General features: G+C 40.3%; 1 protein-coding gene across 1 annotated transcript in view; it reads right to left on the bottom strand.

The window, feature by feature from the left end:
• Positions 1-27,340, bottom strand: part of FMN2 (formin 2) — a 336,742-nt gene that overhangs the window by 230,693 nt on the left and 78,709 nt on the right. Inside the window, exons 3-4 of the mRNA XM_036829555.1 lie at positions 17,664-17,811; positions 10,246-10,301 (exon numbers count right to left, since the gene is read on the bottom strand). Coding sequence (XP_036685450.1) covers positions 10,246-10,301; positions 17,664-17,811 — 204 coding nt within the window. The remainder of the gene's footprint in view (positions 1-10,245; positions 10,302-17,663; positions 17,812-27,340) is intronic.

The raw sequence follows: 27,340 nt of genomic DNA, 5'->3' as shown, positions 1-27,340 counted from the left end.
CTTCATTTTGGATGATCTGTCCATTGGTGAAAGTGGGATGTTAAAGTCCCCTACTATAATTGTGTTACTGCCAATTTCCCCCTTTATGGCTGTTAGCATTTGCCTTATGTATTGAGGTGCTCCTATGTTAGGTGCATAAATACTTACAATTGTTATATCTTCTTCTTGGATTGATCTCTTGATCATTATGTAGTGTCCTTTTTTGTTTTTTGTAATAGTCTTTATTTTAAGTCTATTTTGTCTGATATGAGAATTGCTACTCCAGCTTTCTTTCGATTTTCATTTGCATGGAATATCTTTTTCCATCACCTCACTTTCAGTCTGTATGTGTCCCTAGGTCTGAAGTGGGTCTCTTGTAGACAGCAAATATATGGGTCTTGTTTTTCTCTCCATTCAGCAAGTCTATGTCTTTTGGCTGGAGCATTCAATCCATTTACATTTAAGGCAGTTATCGATATGTGTGTTCCTATTACCATTTTCTTAATTGTTTTGGGTTTGCTATTGTAGGTCTTTTCCTTCTCTTGTGTTTCCTGCTAGAGAAGTTCCTTTAGCATTTGTTGCAAAGCTGGTTTGGTGGTGCTGAATTCTCTTAGCTTTTGCTTGTCTGTAAAGGTTTTATTTTCTCTGTCAAATCTGAATGAGATCCTTGCTGGGCAGAGTAATCTTGGTTGTAGGTTTTTCCCTTTCACCACTTTAAATATATCCTGCCACTCCCTTCTGGCTTGCAGAGTTTCTACTGAAAGATCAGCTGTTAACCTTATGGGGATTCCCTTGTATGTTATTTGTTGTTACTCCCTTGCTGCTTTTAATATTTTTTCTTTGTATTTATTTTTTGATAGTTCGATTAATATGTGTCTTGGCATGTGTCTCCTTGGATTTATCTTGTATGGGACTCTCTGTGCTTCCTGGACTTGATTAACTATTTCCTTTCCTATATTAGGGAAGTTTTCCACTATAATCTCTTCAAATATTTTCTCAGTCCCTTTCTTTTTCTCTTCTTCTTCTGGGACCACTATAATTCGAATGTTGGTGCGTTTAATATTGTCCCAGAGGTATCTGAGACTGTTGTCAATTCTTTTCATTCTTTTTTCTTTATTCTGCTCTGCAGTGGTTATTTCCACTATATTATCTTCCAGGTCACTTATCCGTTCTTCTGCCTCAGTTATTCTGGTATTGATTTCTTCTAGAGAATATTTAATTTCATTTATTGTGTTGTTCATCATTGTTTGTTTGCTCTTTGGTTCTCTGGGTCTTTGTTAAACGTTTCTTGTATTTTTTCCATTCTATTTCTAAGATTTTGGATCATCTTTACTATCATTACTCTGAATTCTTTTTCAGGTAGACTGCCTATTTCCTCTTCATTTGTTTGGTCTGGTGGGTTTTTACCTTGCTCCTTCATCTGCTGTGTGTTTCTTTGTCTTCTCATTTTGCTTAACTTACTGTGTTTGGGGTCTCCTTTTTGCAGGCTGCAGTTCGTAGTTCCCATTGTTTTTGGTGTCTGTCCTCAGTGGCTAAGTTTGGTTCAGTGGGTCGTGTAGGCTTCCTGGTGGAGGGGACTAGTGCCTGTGTTCTGGAGGATGAGGCTGGATCTTGTCTTTCTGGTGAGCAGGACCACATCTGGTGGTGTGTTTTGGGGTGTCTGTGAACTTATTATGATTTCAGGCAGCCTCTCCGCTCATGGGTGGGGTTGTGTTCCTGTCTTGCTAGTTGTTTGGCATAGGGTGTCCAACACTGTAGCTTGCTGGTCATTGAGTGGAGCTGGGTCTTAGCATTGAGATGGAGATCTCTGGGAGAGCTTTCGTCTTTCGATATTATGTGGAGCCAGGAGGACTCTGGTGGACCAATGTCCTGAACTCGGCTCTCCCACTTCAGAGGCACAGGCCTGATACCCGGCCAGAGCACCAAGACCCTTTCAGCCACACAGCACAGAAGAAAATGGAGACAATAAGAAAGAAAGAAAATAAATAAATAAATAAAATAGTTATTAAAATAAAAAATAATTATTAAAAAATTAAAAAGTAATAAAAAAGAAAAAAAGAAAGAAGAGAGCAACTAAACCAAAAAACAAATCCACCAATGATAACAAGTGCTAAACACTATACTAAAAAAAAAAAAAGACACACAGAACCCTAGACAAATGGTAAAAGCAAAGCTATACATACAAAATCACACAAAGAATCATATACATACACACTCTCGAAAAAAGAAAAAGGAAAAAAAATATATATATAGCCTTGCTCCTGAAGTCCACCACCTCAATTTTGGCATAATTTGTTGTCTATTCAGGTATTACACAGATGCAGGGTACATCAAGTTAATTGTGGATATTTAATCCACTGCTCCTGAGGCTGCTGGGAGATATTTCCCTTTCTATTCTTTGTTCACACAGCTCCTGGGGTTCAGCTTTGGATTTGGCCCCATCTCTGCCTGTAGGTCACCTGAGGGCATCTGTTCTTCACTCAGACAGGACGAGGTTAAACTAGCAGCTGATTAGGGAGCTCTGGCTCACTCAGGCTGGGGAGAGGAAGAGGTACAGAATGTGGGGCGAGCCTGCAGCGGCAGAGGTCAGTGTAACATTGCACCAGCCTGAGGCATGCCATGTGTTCTCCTGGGGAAGTTGTCCCTGGATCACGGGACCCTGGCAGTGGTGGACTGCACAGGCTCCTGGGAAGGGAGGTGTGGATAGTGACCTGTGCTTGCACACAGGCTCCTTGGTGGCTGCAGCAGCAGCCTTAGTGTCTCATGCTCATCTCTCGTGTCCGCACTGATAGCCGTGGCTCACACCCATCTCTGGAGCTTGTTTAGGCCGTGCTCTGAATCCCCTCTCCTCGTGCACCCCGAAACAATGGTCTCTTGCCTCTTAGGCAAGTCTCAACTTTTTCCTGGACTCCCTCCCAGCTAGCTGTGGTGTACTAGCCCCCTTCAGGCTGTGTTCACACAGCCAACCCCAGTCCTCTCCCTGGGATCTTACCTCCGAAGCCAGAGCCTCAGCTCCCAGCCCCCACGTGGCCAGGCAGGTGAGCAGACAAGCCTCTCAGGCTGGTGAGTGCTGGTTGGCACCAATCCTCTGTGCAGGAATCTCTCTGCTTTGCCCTCTGCACCCCTGTTGCTGTGCTCTCCTCTGTGGCTCTGAAGCTTCCCCTCCAGCCACCCCGCCCATCTCTGCCAGTGAAGGGGCTTCCTAGTGTGTGGAAACTTTTCCTACTTCACAGCTCCCTCCCACTGGTGCAGGTCCCATCCCCATTCTTTTGTCTCTGTTTTTCCTTTTTCTTTTGCCCTACCCAGGTAAGTGGGGAGTTCCTTGCCTTTTGGGAGGTCTGCGGTCTTCTGCTAGCATTCAGTAGGTGTTCTGTAGGAGTTGTTCTACATGTAGATGTATTTCTGATGTATTTGTGGGGAGGAAGGCAATCTCCATGTCTCACTCCTCTGCCATCTTGAAGCTGCCTCTCTCTGGTCTATATTTTAGTTGTTCACTCATCTTGGAAATTGTTGTGTGCTGGGTTTATAATTAACATGTGAGTTCATATCACTTTTTGCCTTAGAGTTCAGAAGGAACATACGTTTGTCCCCCAACCTTTGATATGTCTAACCCATTCTCATGCAATTCAAGTGGCTTGTTTCTGTGTCTCCATCACTATTCCTTCAGAACTACGTTCCCCACACCTTTCTTTTGATCTGACCAATTCTGTTTTACTCTCTGAACTTGCCTCTGCCAAGACACAGGTGAGTAACCCTCAAGTGCCATCAACCAGGCCACCCCACCTCATTCATACACATTCCTTGATTCGCTCCTAAATAAACATGTTTCTGAAACTAAGAATAAACTGTAGTGAGTGGTCATTGTATAAAGTGCATTAGAAAAGATACTCTAAAAGGAGGACCAATAGAAAAGAATACTCAATTCCTCAATTAAGTTTGTAACCCAATTAGGCACTGAGAGGACCGGGGAGGACTGATCAGAGCAGGATCCTGGGGGAAGAGAATTAAGCCATTTTCAAAGGAGGTTAAAACTGGACTTAGATAGGATTTTGCCACTCACCTCAAATCATACACATTTTTCTGACCTTTGAGAATTTAGTTGCATACAACATATGTGGTATGAGAGTGTTGATCTTGGTTAATTTATTTTCATTATCCAACACTTTGTAATAGACGTGGCTGTTCTCAATTAATCCATACCATAATGTGTAGGAAGACCCAACTTTCAATTGCTTTGATGTACCAATTCCTACCCAAAGCTAGCGTTTTCAAAGATCAAATTCTACTCTATTTGCCTTTCAACTAGTCCATTTACATCAGAAAGATGTTGAGAGTTTTAGGAAAATACTTCGAAGCACACATTTTATATATAATTTCAAAATCATTAATTATTATTAATTTAAAATTATTTATATAATTTAAAAATAAGTTTAAAACTGGGTGGTAACCAGTTTAACTACCATATATTAATCTTTAGCATAGGAGTAAATGTAAGAGAATGTAATTGATATTTGGCTATTTATATATTGTAGAATGCAAAAGGATTTACAGTTTAAATAGTATTTCAAATGCCAAAGAATAAAAAACAGAATTGAGAACAGTCCTGTTTCGTTTTATGAAATAACTCTTGAGATAGAGCAGATTTCAGAGCATATTATTTGAAATTAATCAGTAAGTGAGGTCTAAAGAAAGCAGTTTTGTTTTACAACTTCCTGATCCCACGAGACCATGGATGACAATGCTCAGGGGTGGCCGCACGTCTCCCTCCACAGACGCAGAGGATCCCCGCACCTTCCACTCCTTCCAGCTGAGAAAAAGGTTTAGGAATCATGTGTTTTGTCTAGGGATATGAAGCTCTCGGAATTATTAATTACAGGGAGAGAGCAAAAGACAAAACCAATTCCGTAAATTCCAGTGCGTTTGGATGGAGACAACAGGTGCCTGGACGCACACCTAAAGAAAACCGAGAGTACAGGATGCACTTCACCTCTGCGGAGGGCCCCACTCTCTACGCGCATCGCTTTCATCAGTCACACAGCAAACCCGCCGGAAGCGCCCCACTTCTTCTGCAGGGGCCGCTCACAGACAGACAGACTGCCCTCTAGTAACTAAGAAGCAAGGCGCTCTATGTACAAAACAGAACTGTACGGGTTTTTTTAAAGAGTAGTGAAGCACTAACGTTAGTAATATCGACACAATTTAGCACAAAGTTAAACATTTGTCTGTGATCTAATCAGCTTCAATCTATGCCTCTAAAACATATCTTGACATCAGTCTCTTATAAATGGTATAAATACAATAGAATAACTTAAAATAAACTTCTCACCTCATCCATTTGATGATTTTGGCATTAGATGGTATTAAACAGCTGCAGTTTGATTACACGTGCAAAAGTCTAATTTTTGTCATAGTGGAGAGAACAGGAGGTGTAAAGTCAAACAGACCTATGTTCATACCATGGCTCTCACCCTTTATCAATTTTTGATCTGAAGCAAGTTCACTCCTATAAACATCATTTTCTTATCAGTTAAATATACATTATAATAGTTACTTTAAAGGGTTATTATAAGAATCACATAAGATAATGCAGTAAAAGAAGAGGTGCACTGTACATAGGTAATTAATTCTAGTTTCCTGAATCCCTTTTAAGATGGTTACTTTAGGCTCTCATGAAAGAGACATATATCATCTCAGAAACGAATGAGTCCCTAAGTAAACTTATGATAAAGAGTCACCGACTGTGATTAAAAACCTTCCAACAAACAAAAGCCCAGGACCAGATGGCTTCACAGGTGAATTCTATCAAACATTTAGAGAAGAGCTAACACTTATCCTTCTCAAACTCTTCCAAAATATTGCAGAGGAAGGAACACCCCCAAACTCATTCTACAAGGCCACCATCACCCTGATACCAAAACCAGACAAAGATGTCACACAGAAAGAAAACTACAGGCCAATATCACTGATGAACATAGATGCAAAAATCCTCAACAAAATACTAGCAAACAGAATCCAACAGCACATTAAAAGGATTATACACCATGATCAAGTGGGGTTTATTCCAGGAATGCAAGGATTCTTCAATATACACAAATCAATCAACGTGATACACCATATTAACACATTGAAGGAGAAAAACCATATGATCATCTCAATAGATGCAGAGAAAGCTTTCGACAAAATTCAACACCCATTTATGATAAAAACCCTCCAGAAAGTAGTCATAGAGGGAACTTTCCTCAACATAATAAAGGCCATATATGACAAACCCACAGCCAACATTGTCCTCAATGGTGAAAAACTGAAACCATTTCCACTAAGATCAGGAGCAAGACAAGGTTGCCCACTCTCACCACTATTATTCAACATAGTTTTGGAAGTGTTAACCACAGCAATCAGAGAAGAAAAAGAAATAAAAGGAATCCAGATCGCAAAAGAAGAAGTAAAGCTGTCACTGTTTACAGATGACATGATACTATACATAAAGAATCCTAAAGACTCTCCCAGAAAACTACTAGAGCTAATCAATGAATCTGGTAAAGTAGCAGGATACAAAATTAATGCACAGAAATCTCTTGCATTTCTATACACTAATGATGAAAAATCTGAAAGTGAAATTAAGAAAACACTCCCATTTACCATTGCAACAAAAAGAATAAAATATCTAGGAATAAACCTACCTAAGGAGACAAAAGACCTGTATGCAGAAAATTATAAGACACTGATAAAAGAAATTAAAGATGATACAAATAGATGGAGAGATATACCATGTTCTTGGATTGGAAGAATCAACATTGTGAAAATGACTCTACTACCCAGAGCAATCTACAGATTCAATGCAATCCCTATCAAACTACCACTGGCATTTTTCACAGAACTAGAACAAAAAATTTCACAATTTGTATGGAAACACAAAAGACCCCGAATAGCCAAAGCAATCTTGAGAAAGAAAAATGGAGATGGAGGAATCAGGCTCCCTGACTTCAGACTATATTACAAAGCTACAGTAATCAAGACAGTTTGGTACTGGCACAAAAACAGAAATATAGATCAATGGAACAGGATAGAAAGCCCAAAGATAAACCCACACACATATGGTCACCTTATCTTTGATAAAGGAGGCAAGCATATACAGTGGAGAAAAGAAAGCCTCTTCAATAAGTGGTGCTGGGAAAATTGGACAGATACATGTAAAAGTATGAAATTAGAACACTCCCTGACACCATACACAAAAATAAACTCAAAATGGATTAAAGACCTAAGTGTAAGGCCAGACACTATCAAACTCTTAGAGGAAAACATAGGCAGAACACTCTATGACATAAATCACAGCAAGATTCTTTTTGACCCAGCTCCTAGAGAAATGGAAATAAAAACACAAATAAACAAATGGGACCTAATGAAACTGAAACGCTTTTGCACAGCAAAGGAAACCATAAACAAGACCAAAAGACAACCATCAGAATGGGAGAAAATATTTGCAAATGAAGCAACTGACAAAGGATTAATCTCCAAGATTTACAAGCAGCTCATGCAGCTCAATAACAAAAAAATGAAAAACCCAATCCAAAAATGGGCAGAAGACCTAAATAGACATTTCTCCAAAGAAGATATACAGATTGCCAACAGACACATGAAAGAATGCTCAACATCATTAATCATTAGAGAAATGCAAATCAAAACTACAGTGAGATATCATCTCACACCGGTCAGAATGGCCATCATCAAAAAATCTAGAAACAATAAATGCTGGAGAGGGTGTGGAGGAAAGGGAACACTCTTGCACTGTTGGTGGGAATGTAAATTGATACAGCCACTATGGAGAACAGTATGGAGGTTCCTTAAAAAACTACAAATAGAACTACCATACGACCCAGCAATCCCACTACTGGGCATATACCTTGAGAAAACCATAGGTCAAAAAGAGCCATGTACCAAAATGTTCATTGCAGCTCTATCATTGCAGCTCCATCATCGGATGAATGGATAAAGAAGATGTGGCACATATATACAATGGAATATTACTCAGCCATAAAAAGAAATGAAATGGAGGTATTTGTAATGAGGTGGATGGAGTTAGAGTCTGTCATACAGAGTGAAGTAAGTCAGAAAGAGAAAAACAAATACAGTGTGCTAACACATATATATGGAATCTAAGGGAAAAAAACAAAAAGGTCATGAAGAACCTAGCGGCAAGACGGGAATAAAGACACAGACCTACTAGAGAATGGACTTGAGGATATGAGGAGGGGGAGGGGTGAGAAGTGACAGGGTGAGAGAGCGTCATGGACATATATACACTACCAAATGTAAAATAGATAGCTAGTGGGAAGCAGTCGCATAGCACAGGGAGATCAGCTCGGTGCTTTGTGACCACCTAGAGGGGTGGGATGGGGAGGGTGGGAGGGAGAGAGATGCAAGAGGGAAGAGATATGGGAACATATGTATATGTATAACTGATTCACTTTGTTATAAAGAAGAAACTAACACACCATTGTAAAGCAATTATACTTCAATAAAGATGTTTAAAAAAAAAAAAAAATCACCGATTCCAAGAGTACATGATGTCATTACTGAGGGCTAGGCTTCAACTGCTTCCCAACAATCTTACCACCCAATTAATTTATTATATTTTCTAGCTTCTAGACACTTCACTGGCAACGAGGAAATGAGAAGGTGTGAAATTTAAATCAATCTATTTCCCCCGTGAGTTTCCAAGCTGTAACATCAGGTGTTTTAAAATCACCCAGTTCATCAGGTTTTCCACTTATTATTGGTTCAGAGCTCAAGAAACATAGAAAATCACTATAATTTTACACAGATGAATATCTACCTTGAATTATTCCAGCTGGAATCTTAATACACAAAGCAATGTTGTTGGTGTTTGGTCACTGTTGATAGTATAGAATACTTTTTGTCCAGGTTTTCTTTGGCGTTATCAATATAACAGAGAATTCAGTAATATACGCCCTGGAAATAAGAACTAGAAAGATCTAACATATTATCCCAGATCACAACTTAGTCATGCCAAAAAAAGTATTGCAAAAATAATGACAAGATATTTTGAGGGCACTGTTTTTCTTAATTATTTCTCACTTTATTTCTCTTAACCTCTTTTTATTTTTCTTCATTGTATTCACTACTGGCTAATCATGACACAGTTAATGAACTACCAGCTAAGTCCATCAGGGCCCTTCAAGTGCCCCAGCCTGATGGAAGTCTCTTCTCTTAAAAAAAAAAAAAAAAGAAGAAGAAGCTGGGAAAACCTGTTTTATGACATTATCCTTAAGAGCATCTTTACTCTTATGAAAGTGACCAGAATAGCTATATTTCTGAAAAGCACCAGATAATTTATAAAACGAAGTTCTCAACCAGTTTATATCCTTATTTATCCTCCAGGAGGAGCAAACTTTCATGTATGATGCAGGGCTGCTTCTTTTGAAAAGGGAAGTTACTTTATACTTGGAAAGTTCTCAAAAATCATCAGATTCTTTGATTTTACAGAGAAGAACACTATGTCCCAGATAGCCTGAGTATGTTGTCACAAACTGACCAGAAACTGACCTGGGCCTGGAACTCGGGAAGCAGCCGTCTCATTTTCTACTCAGACCCCACTCCAGAAAACACATTTCTTGGTGGTAATTTCTAACACTAAGTTATTTTCAAAGGTAGAGTTGGGAGAATGTATAAATAAATTTTAAAAATGGTTTTATATCCAAAAGAGCAACTGCTAACCACAGTTACTATTTCATGTAAGTGTTTCCTATTTTTACAGGGAGTGCATTTTGGTGCAAGAAAAAAAGGCATAAAATGTGTCTTCTTTAGTAACAGAATAAGAAAGTTTCTGCGGAAATTAAACAGACACTAACTAATGTTTCATCCACCAAAGCAACTTAAGAATATTATTTGGTTTTAGAAAAACCCTGGCACATCTTATAAAAAATCATATCCACGTGACTATTAGTGCAACCAGGCCCGTCTCTATACAAAACCTGAGCAGCCGCTGTTTCCTGCTGGAGCCAGCACTTGTGGGCCCAGCTCTCCGGCAGGACACGGAACAACATGGATGCTGAGGAGTCTGTGCCCAGTGCCACTTCCAGGCTGATTTCCTTCACAAAGTCTGAATGGAAGAAAACCTCCTCCCACCTGACTAGAGTCCCCTGCAGGCTGAAAAACACGGCCACCTAGCTGGCTGGGCAGATGGAAAGATAAAGCAGAGGCAAATAAGAGAGAAAGGGATCTGACATCCTAATTAAATCTTCTTACCTGCTGAGCAGCATCTGAATCTTTTTTCGGAGTTTCTAAAACAGCAGATTGAGACTCTGGGTTGAAAAGGAAGAAGACAGGCAATATGTTAAAGAGCAAATTTTCCCATTTCTCTGATCACAAAATGAAACTAACTATAATATACCTTCAGCCATAAAAAGCACCCAAATACCCAGGTTATACCTCCGTGTTATGAGGACATGACTGTTTTGAGTACATGTAACACAAAAAATGACACACTCATGTCATTAGGTATTTTTTAAATTAGATTATCTCTACACCTGTCTTTACACATCAGTCATGATTATTTGTCTCAATTGCTAGTTTCTACTTTGTGCCATGAAGTATCTGTCAAGACATTCACTGTTCGTATTATTCACTTAAGTCTGTACAGTGACAGAAGCCAACTCCCCAGCATGGAAGGGTGGGATCTTGGATGCCTTACCTATTGACAACTGACCTTCCACTTTCAGTGAGAGGTAATGAGTGCTCACCAAGAGGCACTGAGTAATTGTCATTTGAGAACCTACGGGACTGAAAATTCTTTATGCTGGAAGACCTAAGGGATAACCAAGACCATGTTTTCTTTTCTTTATTAAGCTAGGGGATACTTTCTTCTAGGTGAAGCTTGCACGGGAGTTACATAAAAACCTAAGAGAGCCTCCAGGAACCCCCAGCGCTCTGTGGATGGGAGTCTGAGAACGACCCCCCTTCCCCATCCTGGGCATCTGCAGTGAGGAACCGAGGCCCCGACACAGCGGCTGGTGGCGAGACAAAGACGAGTCTGTCTCCTGACCTTCATGCTGCTCCCTGCCCCCGACTGGCATGCAGACCAGACACCTGACAGCACACAGCTGTCGCTCTGGGGGATACTTCAGACCTTCCCAATTCAGCAGCATTTTAGTTCATGTATGTGACAATGCATAGAAAAAATAAAAGGCAGTCGTGGTTTAAATCATACAACATATTGCTAAACTACATTGAAAGTTCTCATTTCACTTGGATTAAAGCACAGTCTCCACCTGGACCCACGGACCTCCTTCCATCTGCCCACACCCCTACCTCTCTGGCTCCACACCCGCTCACAGGGCTCCAGCCACACTGGCTTTCCTGCCGCCCTGTAACACGCCAGTCCCGCTCCGGCCACAGGATCTCCCACGGGGGCGGGGGAAGAATGTCTGCCCCCGCCCCCACCCGCTCGCGGGAGCACCCCCGTGGCCCCGCCCCCACCCACTCCCGGGAGCACCCCCGTGGCCCCGCCCCCACCCGCTCGCGGGAGCACCCCCGTGGCCCCGCCCCCACCCGCTCCCGGGAGCACCCCCGTGGCCCCGCCCCCACCCACTCCCGGGAGCACCCCGTTCCCTCTCTCTCTCCACAGCGCGGATTCTCTAAGGAAAGCCTGCAGAATTCACTTGTTTGCCGACTTCGCTCTCCCCTTGACTAAGTCAGACGCTGTGAAGAGAGACTTTGTAGATTCTTCCTTAATGAGTCCCCAGCATCCACAACAGTGCCCGGCGCACCGCAGATGTTTAAAATATGTGTTGAGTAGTTGTGGGAGGGGATGAAAGGAGAGATCAAAGAATGAAGAAACCATGGAAGCGAAGCAGCAACCCCAGGAAAGTGGGCGCTGGGCCGTCACTAGGCCTGAACCTGAGCTCAGAGAACATCTTTCAGAACAAAATCACTGAGAACAGCATGACGTAATCACTCACCAACACGTGTCACTGTGGCAACAGAATATTAACAATGCAGGCCTTTTCCCAAATACTCCATTTCACTAAGTTAATCAAAAGGTTTTTCTCTTACACTGACAAATTTCTACTCTGAACACAGCACCAGAGTTGGCCAGTTTTGAAGAAAGAGCTTTAACATCAAAGTGAGGACAGTTAATATTAAAGCAAATCCAGACTCTTGAACGCTTTTGTTTTCTGCTGGTTTTAGTCACCTCCAAATCCTCCCAAACACGAGAGACTTGAGACGAGGTCCTGGGGCTTTTTACAGACTAGAACATCTTCTCTTCCTGTCTTTCTATGTAGATGGTGCAGGAAGAGCCCACAGGGTCTCCTGGTGGGTCATGAACAGTTTTTTCCCTTAGAGATGCATACAGGGTTTCCCAGCTTTTCTCTATAGCCCTAGACCTTGTGACCTGCCCAAAAAAGCAAACCTCTGGCTCTGATGGTAAAAAGAATGTGTACACCCAACCAGAACAATGAACTAGAAAGACTTATCAATATTACAATTTTTTGATCACCTACACCTAAACTTTGAGCTTCTCTCTATCTAATTCAACGGCTACCTGAATTGAGTTCATTCTCCCACCCTCACCTCTTTCACTACACTTACTTCCTTGAATCAGTGTGTTATGACATCTAGGAGAAATTTATAAGTCAAAATATTCTCTTCAAAATCATAAGCTGTAGTACAGGAGTTCTAGAGGGTCAAGATGTTAAGGTGAAAGAAATGTATAGAATAACTACAAAGCAAGGGGAAAATGAATGAGAATAATCAAGAGAAGAAAGAAAGAAAAATAAACGTCAAGGAGAAAGAAAACAGGGGAGAATAAAAGTAAGAAAGAGAAAAAAGAAGGAAGGGAAAGAGAAAGAGTAAAGAGAAGCATGAAAAATCGCAAAAAGCGCTGCCTGTAGAGGGAAGCCACAGGCCCGGGCTCTGCCCAGTGAGCTGCTTCTGAGCACTGGCCAAGTCGGGAGCCCGTGGGCAGGCAGGTAAGAAGCCCACTGGGTTCCAGCATCCTCAGAGCGATGACCCCTCATGCGAACCCCCGGGCCCTTGCCCCGACATCCTCCCCGCAAGGCCCGGAGCTTTCGGGAGCCCCTCCTCCTCAGCCCCGCGTCTGCAGACAGTTCAGACAGCCCCCTTCATCAACAGGACGGCTGCTTTCAGAGTGACCCAGGGAAGCTCTCAAGGACACATCTTAACTGCCAACTCATCCACTCACCCGCCCTAAGGATTAAGAAACTAGACTGGTTTTAAAACATTACTGTGAAGCAAAGTAGGAGAAAGAACCGCCCTGACAAAACTTCAAATGTTCCATGTTTTTAAAGTTACCTCACAAACAGTTCTGGACTCCCCACAATTCCAAATACGTTCTAGAAATGATCTCTCTATCATCACAAATAAGCCTATGACTTATAAAACAAAACATATGTGGATGAGTTTTACATTTGTAGAGGGGACAGCAAGAAAAATAAGTGGGACATGACACTCTGGTAGGAAGGGAAAGTAAATCAAATCACCCCTTTAAATATACAAAATATGCCTTCTGAAAAATGAACTAAGAAGTCTCTAAAAACTTTTACATTTTAGTGAGAAATGCACTTATATAAAATAATTAAATTACGCTTCTTTAATGCTATACATCAACTTGATTCAAATCTAGTCAATTTAATTGAAAGAGAATTCATTAAATTTCATTTAAATAGCATGACTTACAATTAGTGGCCTAACAAATGGTAGATGTCTTTACTTCTGGTATACCCTGTCCTTCCACAAATGAAGATGGGATTAAACATGTAATTTTCCTAAAAGGAGTCAACACTATTCTGCATATTTGATTATTTAATAGTCTGGATCTGCCCGTCATTGCCAACAAAGGTTGTCCACACATGGGCGTTAGCTTGCATATATAAGGGGGAAATGCGGGCTGATTAAAAAAAAACTTAACATGGAGAATCGTTTCCAGGATACACAGTTGATCTGTTCTAGAGCATTTTATTCCTTGAGAGACGAATGCCATCAAATATCCCCTAGCCCCTTACAGAATCTCTGCTTTACCTCAAGTGAACGTGTGTTAAAAGCATTGGGACAAACCTGGAAATAGGGTGAGGATGCTGTTATTTGCATTTCATCCCACAGAATCTCCTTTATTAAGAACCAGTAGAAACCCTTCTTTTGGATACTAGAGGACAGCAAAGTTGTCCTTCTGGGACTGTTGCTTTTCATTTCACAGATACACAAGGCATGATACAGACTTGTTTCCACTTCCCTTCTACCTTAAACCCAAGGCATAAATTTCAACTACCTTTAAAAACTGCAAGTCCTTCTGAAATACACTTCAGCATGCTAGTTCACCCCAGCCTCATTTTATTGCCCCATCCTAAATTCCTTTCAGTTTAATCTGTTTTCCTTTGTAATCCTTTTGTACACCTCACATATTCATAAGGTGCTCAGATCTTTTATTTTGGAGCCAAGGTGGGTTACCATTCTTTCAGCCAGCATGTAAACAGATATTTTAGGATTTCTACACAAAAAGCTTGTCATGTTTCTACCAGCTCTCCTTCCATATTTTCCTCCAGGATTTTTTGTGTCCAGAACTGCCTTTCTAAAATCAGTCCTCCTTTCACTCTCTTGATCATTCACATTTTTAAAGGAAGACAAGGGCCTTGATTTTCCAAAGACACACCAAGAATGATCAAGTCTCTGTTCACACCTAGACCCTATTCTCCACACATTCAAAACTAAAGTTAATTCTCTCTTTGTGTAAATCTATTGAATAACTTTTGAAGCTTGGTAGTGAGCCCCTAAAATGGTCCTCAAGCTGTTTCAGCACACAGCACTCCATCAGATACTTGCATTCATATGCTGAGTAGATATTTTATTTATTTTTATTGTTTTCAACAAAAGGTCTTCATTTATTCACTCAAATATTTAAGTATATACTATGTGTCCAAAGCTCTTGAAATGTTGGGAGTCTACACAGAAGACAGATATGTAGAGACAGATAAATTACATATCTAAATAACCCACATGATAGAGATATGAATAAAATGCCACGGGGCTCCAGAAGAAAGAACCACCGTGGCAGGGAGGTGGGTTGTATCAAATAAGTAAAGGAAAATGAAGAGAACAAAGAGAAAGAGAAAACAAGGTAACTAAAAAGTTTTCTTCTTATTACTATTTCTGCCACAAACTTCTGGAGCAAGCACATTGCTTCCTAACTTCCCTTCCAGCCTTGTCCTTCCAGGAAACATTCTACAGACTTCAGATGGTCAGGCTCCACTGTGGAGGCAATGTAGACAGGCTGCAGGGAACAGGCTGGGAGCCGAAGATTCCCAGGAATCCACAGCCCTTGAGGTTTCACTACAGCCTCTGCACTCACACTCACATAGCAGAGGGTCCGTTTCTACATCAATAGATGAAGGTGGAGAAAAACCCGTTTCACAAAATGGATCGTGGAAAAACAAAAGTGAGGTTCCCGAGAAAGGCAGCACCACGAATCTGAATTAGCCGGACATGTGGATTAGTAACCAGTGTGGAGAAGAGCCAAAAAGGAAAAAAAAAAAAAGGCAAAGAAAAACCAAGCTGTCAATTTTTTAAGATGGGACCACAAGTCTTTCTTCTTCAAAAAGAAAAGAAGTCATTGAGCTCTTTAAGTCAAAAGTGAAAGGGACCAGATGCTGCAAACAGTGATTTTAGCCGTGACATCCTTGCACCAATCACAGTCAAGTGCACTGGAAATAGCTTATCACTGTTAATAATCACATTATCAAAGACTACAATTCATACCTATTTTTTTTAAACAGTAGGCTCTATGCACAGTTTTTACTACATTATCTACATTCTCACTCTTACAACTGACTGCTTGCCTATGACAGGGAAGGTGAATGCCCCAGAATGAGAATGCCCCATGGAATCACAGCAGGAAAAGTTTAGAAGGACCATTAGACAATTTGGACAAAACAGCTGTTGGGCTGTTGGGTTTAAAAGAGATCAACTGAAGAAAAACAAGTCACTACATTAAACTATTTTCTACTTACCTCCATCATCCTCTTCAAGAAGGCATATTTTAAAAGGAGACAAGTTGCTATATTAAAAATTGCTGCTCTGGCATTTTGCAAGCTACATCAAATAATGAAGAAAAAAGTAGGTTACAAACTTCCTGACATCAATTCCGACTATCATCTCCTACCAAACTAAAATTCAGATGATCACTAATTAACTTTCCATCTAATGTTCCTCCAGTATACAATAAAATCAGTAACATAAAATGTTTCAGTTAAAGTTGAGAGAAGTAGACACACTAGGGAAGAAAAAAATGAAAACATCATCCTAATCAATGATGTAAAACACAAGATATGAACAACTGTTAAAATAACTTGTTGAAATTGACCGATTCTACTATATCTACACCTAGTTATTTCCTAACCAGTAAGTAATTTTTAATGTAAACAAATAAAATAGTGTATTTAATGGGATCATTACTTTTAGTTATATGCTTTTCCTTTTAAAACTAAATATGCTCTTATGTGCTTGTTTTTTTCAGGTGTTATTATGTCAGCACCCCCTCATCTCTGAAGGTCTACCTTGGCCCTTGATCAACTGTTCTCTGCACCACAGGAAACTCAGAGCCCTACACAGAACACGTGTCCTACACTGCATCTCTCGTATGTGGTTCATTTCAGGGAGTACAGTCCACCAAGTAAACACTAAGCAGTGTTTCAAAAGCATCAGACAGTAAAAGGGGGACATGCAGCATTAGATGTGGGCCCCCATTCAGTGCCTCAGTGCAAAGAAGAAACAGATAAATGCATTGCTCCAGGACTGGGAGAAAAACAGAGGTTATAAGCACTAGGCCCCTCTGCAGACCTTTGGGCAGGAGCCTAGAATAAAGTCCCTGACAGTGTGGGTCATTGGCTTTAAAGGGAACTCATGAGTTAGATAATGATAAACAACCAAATTCCATAAAAACATTGTTACAAAAATAGGATTCTTAATTCAATACAATAAATACAAAGTGCTTTCCTAGCTTCAGGCCCCATATAAAGCTGACATTAATCTCATGTTACCTTCAGAATACTTCAAAAATAACACAAAATACTTTAGGATGACACAAGGGACAAAGAGAAAAAACAACCAAAAAGAAATATTTGTTAGAAAACTATTACATCTGAACACTGAACAATTTTTTTAATTACATAAAATTTAGATTTAGTAAAACATGTTTCTCTATTTTGCCTTTGTCAGTTATCTCTGAAGGCAAAGAAAAAAACGAAGAAAAGTTCAAAGAAAGCAGTAAGGGAAGAGACAGGGGAAAGAGGTATGGTGGCCACCACCCTTGAAGCCAGTAGGCAGAAAGTTTCTTTCCGAGCTCTCAGCCCATGCAGAATGTGCAGCTTCCCACCGGGTGGTGGCCACAGCTGGACCCCGAAGCAGTGGTTCTCAGACTTTATATACACTGTAGTAACTGGACAACCCAGTGTCTTGTTCCCCAGAACTCAGCAGCCTTGAAGATGGGGCATAAGAATTTTCAATTTAACAAGCTTCCCGGTGATTTAGCTTGAGTTATATGCAGATTATAATTTAAGAAATACTTGGAAGAGAAACCCAGACTCAATACCCAGTAGGTGCTGCACAGTTATTCGATGTTACTTTCAGAATATTCACTCTTCCCGGGGGCCTACCTGTGTCAGCATCCTTGGGCCTGTGTTCTTCGTCAGGAGGTTTAGACGGTGGCCAAGCAGCTGGGACTCTCCTGGGAAACTGCCCTTCTATATAATCCAGTGAGTGTGTGGGTTGACTAACTGCAGCCCAGGTGTAAAGTTGATCTTGCTATATTTCAAAGAAAAAAAAAATTTAAGCTATTTTAATTCAATCATGAAAAAAATGGAGTCTTCTTGATTGATATTTGCAACATCATTTCTATCATAAACATACGTGTGGTGTGCATATATATACACGCAAACATCCATAAAACATTAAACAGCATTTTATACTAGTCAATGTAGATTCATCACATAAACATTCCTTCACACGGTCTTTCCATTTTCATAACCATACGTGTTTCAACTTCTATTCTATGGTAAGATTTAAGTCTCTTTCTTTGGGGGTAGGAGGCCATGTGGGTCTACAGGGAATTACAAGGTCAGAAAATCCACTTAATCACAGAGCCCCCTGACGAGGCATCTTCAATGCACTGGAATACGATGTCCCTTTGAAATCTGTTTAAATACTTGTGGCAAAGTCAGAGGACAGGCAGCACTGGGCAGGAAGGACCATAACAGCTTCTTCACCTTCAAGAGCAGGAAGCCCAGGAAACTGATTATTGTGCGTCCAGTTTGAGGACTGTTTGGGAGACAAACTATGAAAAAAAAAAAAAGTAAATGAACCTGCCAAGAAAAAAAGAACTGGGCAGTGATCTGGCAAAGAAAGCTCTTCCCAGCTGCAGACCAACAGAATCCAGACAGAATGAGAAGCAGGCTCGTAACTACACCTCGTGCCAGGAAGCCAAGTGGGAACCTCACAAAGGAGGCCACACCGAGACCTGTGAACACCTTGGGAAACTGCCCGCTAGGATTTCAGGGTGACAGCTGCTTCAGGACGCAGGCTCGCAATGTACACAAGCCCTGGGTTCTCTTCGGTACGTCTTCCTTCCTTACAGGTATATTTCCCTAAACCTTTTGATCAACATAAAAAGTAAAGCAGAGAGAATAACAAAAAACATGCTGTAACCACCACGCTGAAATTGTGAACTTGAGTGAAAGGATGGAGAGGCACTGATATTTCTGTAATTTGTTTAACAAGTTAATTTAAGAACTTCATAAAATATTCTTCAGTGTCAACAGTAAAATACAATGTATAGATCATTTAGTTTAAACTTCACCTTTAGGGACAGTCACTGGCCTTAACTGAGAACTCAGATTCCTGGGTCAGTGGTATTGAATCAGAAGGGTCCCAATGCAAACCTGGCCAGCATTTCAGCCAGTCACATCTTTCAAGTATTCATACCTTGATTGACACCAGAGGCTTTGCTATTTGGCCTATTGAATATTAAAAGTAGCTTTTCCAGCACTGTTGACAATAGCCAAAACATGGAAACAACCTAAATGTCCATCAATGGATGAATGGATAAAGAAGATGTGGTACATGTATACAACGGAATATTACTCAGCCATAAAAAGCAACGAAATAATGCCATTTGCAGCAACATGGACAGACCTAGAGATTATCATACTAAGTGAAGTAAGTCAGAAAGAGAAAGACAAATATCATATATCACTTATATGTGGAATCTAAATCTAAATGAACTTATCTATGAAACAGAAACAGACTCATAGACAAAGAGAACACACTTGTGGTTGCCAAGGGGGAGGAGAGTGGGGGAGGGATGGATTGGGAGTTTGGGGTTGGTAGATGCAAACTATTATATTTAGAATGGATAAACAACAAGGTCTTACTGTATAGCACAGGGAACTATATTGAATATCCTGTGATAAACCATAATGGAAAATAATATTTAAAAAAAGTCTTTATGTGTATAACTGACTCACTTTGCTGTACAGCAGAGATGGGCACAACCTGTAAATCAACAATACTTTAGTAAAAAAAAGTAGCTTTTCATTGGCAAAATGAGTGGTTTAATTAGCATGATATTAGAAATGAGCTCTCGTTGGTAAAATAAAGGAATTCAATGAATATGGACCAGCAAAAACATCAGACAATATCCTCATTCTTACAAGAACAAGGTAAGACGTGAGCAAGGGGCGATGTCAAGGCTCGATGCCCTGACGGTGCTGCATCCAGCGCTGGTCTAGGAAGCAACTCCCAGGCTGTCGGCAACCACTCAGCACAGAATCCTGCTGCCCTCATGTCCGCATCAAGTGAACCTCCCACGTAAGGAGCAGTCAAGCACTCGCTGCCAGGGGAGCGAGACGTATGTTTCCTAAAAGGGGAACTCTGACTTAGAGTCACCATCCTAATAGTAAACCCATTCAGCCTCGGACTTCATCTGCTCCATATAAAAGAGGCAGCACCAGCAGCTAGGGGCACAAATGGTTGCACTCAGGATTTCATCACTCACTGAAAAACGAAGTTTGCTACAAGCACTCTGCAAAAGCCAGAACAGCCCGGCCAGTCCTGCAGTCTTTCAGCCCCACCCCAGGACTGGAATACATTACAGATCTGTGATGACAAAACCTCTCCTTCATCGTGTGGCTCCACGAGCAGAGAAGAAGCAAACACAAAGCTCTTGCATGGCTCTTTACCATCTACAGAATCAGATGTCAACTCTTTGACCTGTCATTTAAGTTTTTCTATATTCCTCCCATTCATCCTCCCAGATTCATCTTCCCGCATTTCCTAAATCAAGCTCCACTCCACTAGAAGGTCCCACTTAGCCTCTCCACCCATGGAATCTAACCGATGATTAAGTCTAGCTGGGGTGTCCCCTCCCCACTCCCAAGTCACAGCGCCAACAGGACGCCGGCCACCCCTTATGTTGACAGCTACCAGCACGTGATCCAGATCGGTGACCGAACACGGTCTTGAGTGTAGCTCGTCACCCTCAACTGCCTGAACTCCTTCAGCACATGAGGTGTGTACACAAGTCCTGTAAATCTCCCCAAGCACTTGAGAATATTAAGAAGACTCCATGAGAGCCACTTAATGTCTACTGAATTAATGAATTTGTCAGATAAAAGGAAAATACAAAAGAGATGGTTTGTCAACATGAGCAGTGGCTGGAGCTAAGGATCGCATTTTCTTCATTTGCTTATTAACAAGGTACCAGAGGGGTACTTTGTGTGCATCAAATGGAAAACAAAGGTATCAAGTGATCCATTATATCTAAACCTATTCACAACTATACCATATAAAGAAACATATGGAGCAGATAAAACTCCTAGGATATAATCAGTGCTGTACCCCAGACAAATCTCATAACTCTATGAGGCCTCAGTGTTCTCACCAGTAATTCAGGAAAACTGCCTGCTCTTGTCTTTTTCGCAGGACTGGAGTGAGGTGGGTGCAAACACTATGTGGAAAGAGCTATGAAAACCACATCGTGTGATTCAAGTATAAGCACCACGACTACTACTTGTTTTGATTTTTTTAAATCTATGTTTCATTAGAATAATCACACATTTCCTGTATTTTAAAAAGTCCTTTTTAGAGGAATTAAATATTGTCATCAAATGTACACAACACCATGTGGTTGTTGAACCAGCACGAAATCTTTGCTTTATTTTGAGAAGCTAGGTGAGCAAACTGTAGTCGGCAAAGTTCCCTTGGCATTTGTGCTGATTGTCACTAAGTTTTGAATTCAATTAACAACCACCCTGTGGCATTTTCTCAACCATCCACGCATGTCTTTTTCTCTGTTGTATTTCTGTTTAACATTTCAGAAATGTATGTGTTATTTTCCCAAGTAGAATATGCAAGCTTCCTGCCACCAGTCACCAACCACATGCTATACCCCTTGTTTTCCGCCGGTTTTATTCTGTATACATAACAGACACACAATGAGTATTAAGGAATTGGAAGGGTCAAGATCAATAAAACTGTCTTTTAACAAATTACACCATAGTTTTATATGAGTTAAAACAGGAACAATTTTCCCTGACACTACTCCACCGCCTTAAATTCTTAAAGTCTGTTTTGATTTTTGTTGAACTGGATCATTTATTCCTATTAAAGAAAACAAATACATGCTTTCAACCTTAGGCAGATCAGAAGATTTAAAATCACAATCTGAAAGTGGCATAAACAGGCCACAAGCTAGTGACCCCAAAAAAGAAAACAGTTTCTTTTAGCAGATATTTCCCCATCTTTTAACTGGCCTATAAATAATAACCCCCCAAATAACTCAGAGCTGCAATTCACAAATAGTTTATTTTAGAGGGCCCACTAGAAAATTATAACAACTGAAGTGAGGCATTCTAAGAGTGCTTTGTTGAAACTGCTGTAGTCAAGATGAGGGTTTGGTTGTCACCTCACGATAATATTTGGTAACGTTTCTGTTATTTCTGTTAACCGTGCCTTCGGTCTGTGCATGGGGGAGGATCTAGATTACTCCCTGAGAGGCGTGGCCGCCCTTCCTATCGACACTCCTAGGACTTGTCAGCCCGTGGACACGGGCTGCCCTGCATGTGGGAATAATCCTAGTCTGGGCTCCTCACCTCCTTAGCTCTCAGCACTGCCTCGGCTCCACTGTCTGTCTTTCAAGGCCAAAGGGTCTCTATTTGAGTGGTAAATACAGTCCGTGTATCCCAGACATCCCGGCAAGTGCATTCTCCTAACAAACATCGAAAGTTTGACTGAGGGCAACAAAAGTAAAAAATTGCCATGAAGTACGACACACGACCATTTCTTTACATGCACGCTATCCATCCCTGGAGTACAGAGAAAAATCTGTGTCAGGCCAGCAGACGGCTCTCAGCTTGCACCTGGTCACACTGGCCTCAAGAACTGCTCCAGCCAGCTGAGCCTGGGTGTGACCTCTAAGAACAATACAGCAGGCGCTCAGGGAGTACATGGAGGCTGTGTCCATCCCCTTCCACAGCACTCTCTGGAGAAGGGTTCTGAGGATCAAAGGTCTCATCTTGGAACTTTATAGCTTCATTTGAGGAATTAAATACCTGGATGGTATTGAGCTTATTTGTGCTTTGTTAGTGCCATGGACGCGATGTGCTTTTTGTTCTGGCTATTGGAAAATCTGAAATAGGTATATGGTCCGCATGCCACGTGTTTTCCAGTTCCAGAATGTATGCTTCTGATTAGGCTCATTCCTACCTCCATTTATGTTCCCCCCGCAGTTTAGTTTTGTCTTTTTTTTCTTTTGTGCACTCATGGCTGAATTTTACTATTTTACCATATCTTACTTTTCTTACTAATCATTGTAAATACTATTTGGAGTAAGGTGGTGATGAACACATTATTAATATTAGGGAAATGATGGAAAATTCATTTACTTATCTACTTTAACTCACTTGAACTTTTTATGACTGGAAGGATAAACGGTAGATTCACTGAGAGTAGACTGAATTGTACTCATGATATTTTGGTTTGCATTGATCATTTAATCGTTAAAAAAACAACAGCACAACTATATAGAGTCGCTTTGAAATAGGGGAGATAAAAAACAATAAATAATCACTACTATACACAACAGCATCCACTGGGTATAATATTTTCTAATGCTTCTTTTAATATATTCTACAGCTGTAATCGTACTGCACATGATTTCATAATAACATAGTGTAGACTTTTTTAAACTACTGCATCATTTTCATACTGATAATTTACATTTTTGCCACAATCATGACACAGTTAATATTACACTGTAGCCATTTAATCAGCTCTTGACAGAACACGTGAATGTGACTTCCCAAATCACCCCTGGTTCATAATTAAATAAGAAATTACAACCCTAGAAGAGGACACTGACCCTTGAAAAACGCGGGTTTGAATTGAGAGGGTGCACTTACACGGGGTTATAAATACTGCCATGCTCCACGGTCTGTGTCTGATTGAATCTGCAGATGGACAGGAACCACAGATATGGGGCCAACTATAAAGTACAGCGAGATTATCTCCTACATTATCCAAGGGTCAACTGAGTACATAAAAATGACAAATAAAAATGAATAATTACCAAGGCTTGATTTGTGACCCAAGATATGATCTAGCCTGGAGAGTGTTCCATGAGCACTTGAGAAGAAAGTGTATTCTGTTGTTTTTCGATGGAATGTCCTATAAATATCAATTAAGTCCATCTTGTTTAACGTATCATTTAAAGCTTGTGTTTCCTTATTTTTCATTTTGGATGATCTGTCCATTGGTGAAAGTGAGGTGTTAAAGTCCCTTACTCTGACTGGGTTACTGTCAATTTCCCATTTTATGGCTGTAAGCATTTGCCTTATGTATTGGGGTGCTCCTATGTTGCGTGCATAAATATTTGCAATTGTTATATGTTCTTGGATTGATCTCTTGATCATTATGTAGTGTCCTTCTTTGTCTCTTGTAATAGTCTTTATTTTAAATTCTATTTTGTCTGATATGAGAATTGCTACTCCAGATTTCTTTTGATATATGGAGCTGGAGGAATCAGGATCCCAGACTTCAGATTATACTACAAAGCTACAGTAATCAAGACAGTATGGTACTGGCACAAAAACAGAAATAGAGATCAATGGAACAGGATAGAAAGCCCAGAGGTAAACGCACACACATATGGTCACCTTATTTTTGATAAAGAAGGCAAGAATATACAATGGAGAAAAGACAGCCTCTTCAATAAGTGGTACTGGGAACACTGGACAGCTACATCTAAAAGAATGAAATTAGAACACTCCCTAACACCATACACAAAAATAAACTCAAAATGGATTAAAGACCTAAATGTAAGGTCAGACACTATAAAACTCTTAGAGGAAAACATAGGCAGAACACTCTATGACATAAATCACAGCAAGATTCTTTTTGACCCACCTCCTAGAGGAATGGAAATAAAAACAAAAATAAACAAATGGGAACTAATGAAACTTAAAAGCTTTTGCACAGCAAAGGAAACCATAAACAAGATGAAAAGACAACCCTGAGAATGGGAGAAAATATTTGCAAATGAAGCAACTGACAAAGGGTTAATCTCTAAAATTTACAAGCAGCTCATGCAGCTCAATATCAAAAAAACAAACTCAATCCAAAAATGGGAAGAAGACCTAAATAGACATTTCTCCAAAGAAGACATACAGATTGCCAACAAACACATGAAAGAATGCTCAACATCACTAATCATTAGAGAAATGCAAATCAAAACTACAATGAGGTATCACCTCATACCAATCAGAATGGCCATCATCAAAAAATCTACAAACAATAAATGCTGGAGAAAGCGTGGAGAAAAGGCAACTCTCTTGCACTGTTGGTGGCAATGTAAATTGATACAGCCACTATGGAGAACAGTATAGAGGTTCCTTAAAAAACTAAAAATAGAACTACCATACGACCCAGCAATCCCACTACTGGGCATATACCCTGAGAAAACCATAATTCAAAAAGAGTGGGGCTTCCCTGGTGGCGCAGTAGTTGAGGGTCTGCCTGCCAATGCAGGGGACACAGGTTTGAGCCCTGGTCTGTGAGGATCCCACATGCCATGGAGCGACTAGGCCCGTGAGCCACAATTGCTGAGCCTGCGCGTCTGGAGCCTGTACTCTGCAACAAGAGAGGCCGCGATGGTGAGAGGCCCATGCACCGCGATGAAGAGTGGCCCCCACTTGCCGCAACTAGAGAAGGCCCTCGCACAGAAACGAAGACCCAACGCAGCCATAAATAAATAAATAAACAAAAAGAGTCATGTACCACAATGTTCACTGCAGCTCTATTTACAATAGCCAGGACATGGAAGCAACCTAAGTGTCCATCGACAGATGAATGGATAAAGAAGATGTGGCACACATATACAATGGAATATTACTCAGCCATAAAAAGAAACGAAATTGAGTTATTTGTAGTGAGGTGGTTGGACATAGAGACTGTCATACAGAGTGAAGTAAGTCAGAAAGACTTACCATATGCTAACACATATATATGTGTTAGCATAAGTAATACATACTTACCGTATGCTAACACATATACAGGGAAATAAAAAAAAAAAATAGTTCTGAAGAATCTAGGGTCAGGACAGGAATAAAGACACAGACTTAGAGAATGGAACTGAGGACACAGGAAAGGGGAAGGGTAAACTGGGACAAAGTAAGAGAGTGGCATGCACTTATATATACCACCAAATGTAAAATAGATAGCTAGTGGGAAGCAGCCACATAGCACAGGGAGATCAGCTCGGTGCTTTGTGATCACCCAGAAGAGTGGGATAGGGAGTGTGGGAGGCAGACACAAGAGGGAGGAGATATGGGGATATATGTATATGTATAGCTGATTCACTTTGTTATAAAGCAGAAACTAACACACCACTGTAAAGCAATTATACTCCAATAAAGATGTTTTTAAAAATGAATAATTAGAGTAACACCAAGAAGACTAAATTTAAAGATGAGCCGAGGTCTCTGAAAATGTTTCAGGATAATATAAAGGGGTGTTTTCTTAACTATGTTGAAAACAAGCACTGACATTACTACCATTGAGACTGCAAATTTGTGCAAATTTTCTGAACGGGAATTGAGTAGCAAAAGAATTTAAATATTGATGCAATTCAACTTCCATTCATGATAAAATTTTTACCAAAGTGGGTATAGAGGGAACATATCTCAACATAATAAAAGCCATTTATGACAAACCCACAGCCAATATAATACTCAACAGTGAAAAAGCTGTAAGTCTTCCTGCTAAAATCTGGAACAAGGCAAGTATGCCCACTCTCACTACTTCTATTCAACGTTGTATTGGAAGTCCTAGCCACATCAGTCAGGCAAGAAAAAGAAATAAAAGGTATCCAAATTGGAAAGGAAGAGGTAAAGCTGTCATTATATGCAGATGACATTATACTACATAGAGAAAACCGTTAAGACTCCATACAAAAAATACTAGGACTGATAAAGGAATTCAGCAGGGTGACAGGATATACAATCAATCAACAGAAAGCTGTAGCATTTCTTTACACTAACAATTAAATATCAGAAAGAGAAAGTAAAAAGAAAATCTCTTTTAAAATCACATCAAAACAAATAAAATACTTAGGAATAAACTTAACCAAGGAGGTGAAAGACATACGCTGAGAAATGTAAAATGTTGATAAAGGAAACTAAAGATGATTCAAAGAATGGAAAGTTATCCTGTGTTCTTGGATTGGAAAAATTAATATTGTTAAAATGGCCATACTACCTAAAGCAATCTACAGATTTAGTGCAATCCCTGTGAAATTACTCATGACATTTTCCAAAGAACTAGAACAAATAATCCTAAACTTTATATGGAACCACAAAAGACCCACAATTGCCAAAGCAATCGTGAAGAAAAAGAACAAAGCTAGAGGCAGAAACCTCCCAGACTACAGACAATATTATAATCTACAGCAATCAAAACAGCGTGGTTTTGGCACAAAAACAGGCATATAGGTCAATGGAACAGAAGAGGGAGTTCAGAAATAAACCCACACACCTATGGTCAACTAATCCTCGCCAAAGGAGGAAAGAATATACAATGGAGAAAAGACAGTCTCTTCAGCAAGTGGTGTTGGGAAAGCTGGACAGCTGCATGTAAACTGATAAAGTTAGAACACTCCTTCTCACCATACACAAAAATAAACTAAAAATGGCTTAAAGACTTAAATATAAGACATGACACCATAAAACTCCTACAAGAGAACATAAGGGAAAACTTTCCCAGACATAAATCGTACCAATTTTTT

The sequence above is a fragment of the Balaenoptera musculus genome, chromosome 16 (assembly GCF_009873245.2).
Source record: "Balaenoptera musculus isolate JJ_BM4_2016_0621 chromosome 16, mBalMus1.pri.v3, whole genome shotgun sequence".
NCBI classification, from domain to species: Eukaryota; Metazoa; Chordata; class Mammalia; order Artiodactyla; family Balaenopteridae; genus Balaenoptera; species Balaenoptera musculus.
Note: the sequence above shows the minus strand (reverse complement) of the source record. Positions and strands in the feature narration are given on the sequence as shown.